The 6911-nt window shown below is 31.4% G+C and overlaps 1 protein-coding gene across 1 annotated transcript; it reads left to right on the forward strand.

Moving 5' to 3' along the window:
* The first annotated feature begins 1371 nt into the window (after positions 1–1371).
* Positions 1372–5759, forward strand: LOC127102347 (GTPase-activating protein GYP3). The gene is made up of 12 exons (XM_051039724.1): positions 1372–1603; positions 1940–2009; positions 2152–2805; positions 2897–3082; positions 3194–3307; positions 4158–4216; positions 4745–4811; positions 4911–4962; positions 5072–5123; positions 5270–5325; positions 5404–5513; positions 5604–5759. The coding sequence occupies exons 1-12, from the start codon at positions 1554–1556 to the stop codon at positions 5757–5759; spliced, it is 1626 nt and encodes a 541-aa protein (XP_050895681.1). The 5' UTR covers positions 1372–1553.
* The last annotated feature ends 1152 nt before the right edge of the window (positions 5760–6911 follow it).

Below are 6911 nucleotides of genomic sequence, written 5' to 3' on the forward strand. Positions count from 1 at the left end.
ATCAATTATAAAACGTATATCAATGTTAAGTCATTACATATTTAATATAAGTGTTTGTTTATTTCAACAATAAATTGTTTGAAATTTTTTAAATATTTTTTCATGTTATATAAATGTTATATTTGCATGTTATATAAATTGTTATATTTTAATATTTTTCCATGAATTTTTTTTAATATAAATATTATATTTGCATGTATAATGAATATTGATCGGAAGTGAGTTGTATTTGGCAATGGACCAACCTTCTAGGCCTAGCCTATTAAGAGTGATCTAGTCTAGTCATTTCTCGTGAATGAATTAGGTCGAGACGAGTCACATTACATCCGGGTTTGGGTCTGACCCAAATGTTTTTGGTGAAGTACTATAATATACATAGTCTCCATGTATGAGGCTGGTAGAGCGAGATATTTTAGAAGAGAGATCGAAATGTACACAATACCTTAAATACGAGGCACGTAAGGGCGAAACGATTTATTTGAGATAACAGAATGTACACAGAGTAAAGAAAATTACAGTTTTAGACATTCATCTAACTTTTCTGATACTTGTATGACTTTTCTGACACGAGTCATACGAGTGTCATATAAATATCAGATACTAACACATGTCGGTTACCGCGACATACATATTCCTAAAAGTGTATGTGCTTCATATATGAGCATTTAACCATGTTAACTTTAGATATTTAAAGATCAAAATTAACCCAACATAAAAAATTAAATTCAAATAATTAATAATAACATTTATAATATAAACACTAGTACAAAAAGAATAATATAATTTGTAAATTTACACCCGTTTTACATAAAACGGGTGTAAAAAGCAAATGCGGTGGCAGTTTTGTAAATAAAGTCTTATTTTGAATTTTAGTACGTAACAATAGACACCCTATTTTTAAATAACGGGTGTAAATTCAAATATTATTTATTATCAACTCTATATTACACCTGATATTCAAAAAAAGGGTGTAAATTTAAAAATAAAAATAAAATATTGGTGCCTTAAACAATAACTTTTATTATTCTTATTTGTTTAATCTTAAATTTTCTTAAAAAAATAATAAATTTTAATATTAATATATAACAATAGACACCCTATATTTAAAAATAGGGTGTATAATTATAACAATATAAATGACTAAATTTATATTAAATCCGTTATATTAAAATAGAGTGTAAATTTTGGAATATTAATATAACAATAGACACCCTATATTTAAAAATAGGGTGTATAATTATAACAATATAAATGACTAAATTTATATTAAACCCGTTATATTAAAATAGGGTGTAAATTTAGGAATCCCTAAGTACAACTTTTGGATTTCCGTGAAGCTATTATCACGCAGCACATGTTTTTAATAACGTGACGCCATTTTCGCTCTCTCTCTCTCTATGCATGTGCTCTCTCTCTTTCTCTCTCTTCAACTTTCTCACTCTTCTTCTTACTAGCTGCTGCTTACAAAATACAGTTGCAGAAAATCAAGTAAAACGAGATCTTCGTATTTTCAACCCTATTTCTTCTCTTCTGATTCAAATCAAATCTACGAAATGAAAACTAACAAAACTTCAAATCCTGTTATTACTTTCGATCACAAGAGGTATAATCACTTCATTCTCTACTAGATCCGTTCAATTCTAGTTCTAATTCTACATCGGTTTTTTAGGGTTGATGATTTAGTTTATTTCTGCTATTGAATCTATGTGATATTCAACTTTCCATTTTTGGTTTAGTGTTTGGATAATCAAATTATTGAGAATGAGTCAATGCTGAGTGAATGAGTCCGTGTGTGTTTTAGTGTTTTTAGTTTTTGTTTTGATGGATTTAATTGATTTAGTTATGGATTTTCCTGTGTTAATCTAGTCTGCATTTGGTAATTGTTTGTTGAGGTTTAACTTTGATTTTTGGAAATTGATTTGTATTTTGGTGTGAACAGGGATGCCTATGGGTTTACGGTGAGACCTCAGCACCTGCAAAGATACCGTGAATATGCGAATATATACAAGGTCTTGTAGTGCTTTTGGTTTATTTTTCTTTTGTTTTAGAGGAAAGAATAGGAGAATAATGGGAAGGAAATTTCACGCAATGTTGGTTTTTTTCAATCTGGCGGTTGTTTTGATCTTAAAACTTACTCAATTTTGGTTTCAGGAGGAAGAGGAGGAAAGGTCAGAGAAGTGGAAGTCATTTTTAGATAGGCAGGCAGAGACGGAGTCTTCTGAATTGGCCTCAGCTGTGGGAGAAGATGAGAAAGTTTCTGGGGACGAGGTTGTCGGGGAAGAAGTTGATGCGAGTTTAGAGAAGGGTGTTGATGGACATCAAACAAGCGGGCACGTCCCTGGCAGTGAAGATAGTACAATTGAAAATGGAAGTCAAAAGGAGGAGTTACCAGCATCTGAAGTGACTAAGATTCATAGAGTCCAGTTATGGTCAACCATAAGGTCATCTCTTCATATTATTGAGGATATGATGAGTGCCCGTGTAAAGAAGAAAACTGCATCAGTAAAAGATGAAAGAAACAAGAATGGTGTTTCAAAAGACGAGAAGATCGCTGAAACTGAGAAATCACTATCTCATTCTGATGATGCTAAATCACCAAAAGGAGCATTTGAGGAAGACTCTGAGGACGAGTTCTATGATGTTGAAAGGTCCGATCCTAGTCCAGATTCTCCTCGTGTTGATGGCTTGAGTACCTCTGCAAATAGGATTGCTGCTGATGCTGCACCACTGCAGGTTCCGTGTCCTTGGATAGAAGAGTTGGAAGTTCTTGTTCGTGGGGGAGTGCCAATGGCACTTAGGGGAGAGGTAACCTATATATACACGAGACATCCCATCCATTTTCTTGTGAAGTGTTTTTATTTTTGGTGAGCTACCCTTGTTTGTTCTTGTGCTTCAGCTCTGGCAAGCTTTTGTGGGTGTCAAAGCAAGACGAGTAGACAAGTATTATCAGAATCTACTAGCCTCCAATGGTGATTCTGAAATTAAAAGTAATCATCAAAACTTGCAATTAGATGACAATGATGGTAAAATAAATGCAGAACTCATACATGTACCAGAAAAATGGAAAGGACAGATTGAGAAGGTCCTTACCTTTGACACTTCACCTCCTTACTTATGATGCTGTGATATTATCTTTACGATGCTATAGAATAAACTTTTGTCTAATGTGCCAAATTGTTGCTTGTTTGTGCAGGATCTGCCACGGGCATTTCCTGGTCATCCTGCTTTGGATGAGGATGGTAGAAATGCTTTGAGACGATTACTTACTGCATATGCTCGACACAATCCCTCTGTTGGTTACTGCCAGGTCATTCATTCTGAATATAATTTCATATTTTCAAAAAGAAGTTTTCCTAGTATTTTTCAATATGGTTCTGATGTATTTTGCTTGAAAGGTCTTTCTGTCAAACAATTTAATAAGGTGTCTAGATTAAAAAATGTACATATAAGTGAGCCGATCACTCATAAAATTTGTTCACTCATTACTTTGTTTTAGTATTTTTTTCTTTAAAAAATTGGGGGCCAAAATTTTGTTATCTTCACATTATAGGCCAAGGAATCCAAAAACCATTGATAAAAAGAGTTTTAAAAGCCTTCTAGACTTGAATTTTCTATTTGTGAAGTAAACATTAACCATTTATCATTTCACGGGCACAAAATAAATTTTCGATCTTTGTTGAGGTAGTTTAGACTTTGAACTTACCATGTTTCCCAAGTTGATATTATAATTAGTTGAAGATGATCTGTACCACTGTGGCATTATACATAAATTGTTTATAGTTTATAAAATCTATATCAACCTTCTCATATGAGAGACCGCTGAGCTTGAAATGTGTACAAAGCATGATAGGAATGATTCATATATTTAAGATACAGTCCTACTCCTGCATCTTCTTAAAATGTTCTCTTATTGCTACATTGTCTTAAGATGCTGTCTTACTCCTGCATGTCTGACTGAAGGTGCAAAGGGCCATGGTTAAGGCCTCACGACACCTTTCATATCTTTGATTCATGAATATTAATGATCTGTACCACAACATGGATAATGAAATAGTTTAAGCCAGAATTTATTGTATACCTTATCACATGGACTGTAATATATGTTCGCGACTTCTATAATCCGCTGACTTAACATGTTGGGATAATTCAAATTGCAGGCAATGAATTTTTTTGCTGGCTTATTGCTGCTTTTGATGCCTGAAGAAAATGCCTTTTGGTAGGTCTTGATAAAGCTTCCTTAGATTTCTAGAGTATATACTCAGTATTTGCACTTCAATTTAGCTTCATAATATTAAATGTTCCTGTATTTGTTGAGCTTTGCTGTCATGAAGGAATGTGATAGAAACCTGGTATTTATAGGGAGTAAATTAAAGAAAAGAAAATAGAAATGATAGAACAATTCTCTGCAGAATTTGTCTTAAACAGAAGTTTATATTATTAATATAGAATTAACACACTAGTACATTAGGGATAATTTAGAGAGACAATGATCGAATAAATATATAGCAATTCCTATCCAGGAAATTCGAAGGCTTGGTCTCTCCCTCCCAAAATCATTCAAAAACTATCCCATAATCTATTTTTTTTTTCCTTTCTCTATTTATTCTTTAACAGAAACACACATAACCCATAACTGCCCATAATAAGAAGCTATCAGAATGGCACCAAACTTACGCATCATCTTTTCAATATTGCAAATTTGAACTAATTTTGCGTTTTATCTCTAACTATAATTTTTTGTCAGGACCTTAATGGGCATTTTAGATGATTATTTTGATGGCTATTTTTCAGAGGATATGATAGAGTCTCAGGTATTTTATTCTTATAAAGATATTTGAGTAAATTCAGTAATGCTCAAATAACTACTGTTTGAATTTTTGACATATTCAAATACATATTCATTTTATCAGGTGGATCAACTTGTTTTTGAAGAGTTGGTGCGGGAGAGGTTTCCCAAATTGGGTGTGTATAACGTTCTAAGTCATTTTCATGTCTTTGAACTCACCAAGTGAAGTTTGTTTCTAGAGTACCATCCTTAATTGTTAATTTCTTGCGTGTGCTTCCTTTGCAGCCAATCATCTGGATTATCTAGGAGTGCAGGTTGCATGGGTTACTGGACCATGGTATTTTGATTATTTATATTATTATAAATGAGATAAAGAAAAAGAAAATTCCGATTTTATAATTGCAAGTGATATATTTGTAAGTTATCATTATAAACATGTAATATATTTATTACTGAATTGCACTTATGGTGATAAAATTATAGTTGTACATGCTCTGAACCAACTAAAATTGTATGTGTTTCTATGTCGAGTGAAGAAAGTTAGTGTTGGTACAAATTTTGTGAAAAAGGAAAAAAGTTTGTGATGTTGTTGTTTTTGGTGGCTTTAATGTAACTAGGAGTTTATATGCAGGGGCATCAACAAGATAACGGATGGGCATGTGGATATTATGTCATGAAAAATATGTTTGACATTATTGATGCTTGTATTGTTGAAAGATTCAATGAGGTATTTTATATTACATATATTTAATGAAAAACATGTAAATTATTGTTTTAACATGTAGTTGTTTAATTTATTATATGTTTGAACTTGCAGATATTCACAGACACCTCATCATATGAAAAAGAGTCAATTGATCACATCCGACAACTTTGGGCTCAATTCTTTTTGCAAAAGGTTGAAGAGCAAGAGAACCAGGAAAAGAAAGATTTAATGACAAAACAGAAGCGATTAAAAAAAACTTATATATAGATATATTTTTGTTCCATGAATGATTTATTGGTACAAGTTACATGAACAAAGTGGTTGAATTTTTTTCTTACATGAATACAATTTTTGTTGATGTATGACTTGGTGCAAGATTCTAAAGATTAGAGAAATGTTTGTTTTGGTTATTTTTGTTTTTATTGAATATCCAGGAATATATAAAAATATTTGGTTTAATGAAATTTCAAATAAAATATTTTTAAAAAAATTGAGATATTTTACACCCTTCATACACAAAATAGGGTGTAAATGTGTTAAAATTAAATGTAATTATAAGATATTTTACATTTGATATATCAAAAATAGGGTGTAAATATTTGTCATTTTACACCCGTTTGAATTATAATAGGGTGTAAATTCGTTTAACTTCAATGTATGTAGGTGACAATTTACACCCGTTTATATTAAATAGGGTGTAAATGTCCTAAAATTCAATGTATATATCTACCAATTACACCTTTTTTTATCTAAAACAGGGTGTAATAGGTGACAATTTACACCCGTTTTATATTAAATAGGGTGTAAATGTCTTAAAATTTAATGTATATATCTACCAATTACACCCTTTTTTTAAATCTAAAATAGGGTGTAATATATTCTCTTTTTACACCCGTTTTAAAACGGGTGTAAATTCTTCATACATATCTCACCCTTTGAATTTACACCCTATCATAACGGGTGTAATATGTATAAAAAACGGGTGTAAAATCTTCTTTCTGCACTAGTGAAATAATCAACCTACAATCAATATTTAATAGTTGAGGATTAAACAAAATGTGCTTTTAAATGGAAGACGATTTAAATCATGATTTATTAAAGTCACTTTCTTTCCAACTCATTAGATGAGGGCATAATTCAAATCCTTGATCTGCTTCTAGTTTCAGCATAAATAACTTTTGGGTCAACTAATTGTTTGATATTCATTGATAATAGCATAATGAACCTGTCCTGTACAAACCAAAACGAATATGCTGTAGTATCTTATTTCATATAAACGTATATATCATATAGCACATCACAGACAAAAAGTCCTATTCTTTTCAACCTATATATGTAATGTCTTTCTTCTACTTACAAAATATCAGATTCTAAAGGAATATATACACACAAAATCAGAAATCATATATTATCCTTATT

The sequence above is a fragment of the Lathyrus oleraceus genome, chromosome 7 (genome assembly GCF_024323335.1).
Source record: "Lathyrus oleraceus cultivar Zhongwan6 chromosome 7, CAAS_Psat_ZW6_1.0, whole genome shotgun sequence".
In the NCBI taxonomy this organism is placed as follows: Eukaryota; Viridiplantae; Streptophyta; class Magnoliopsida; order Fabales; family Fabaceae; genus Lathyrus; species Lathyrus oleraceus.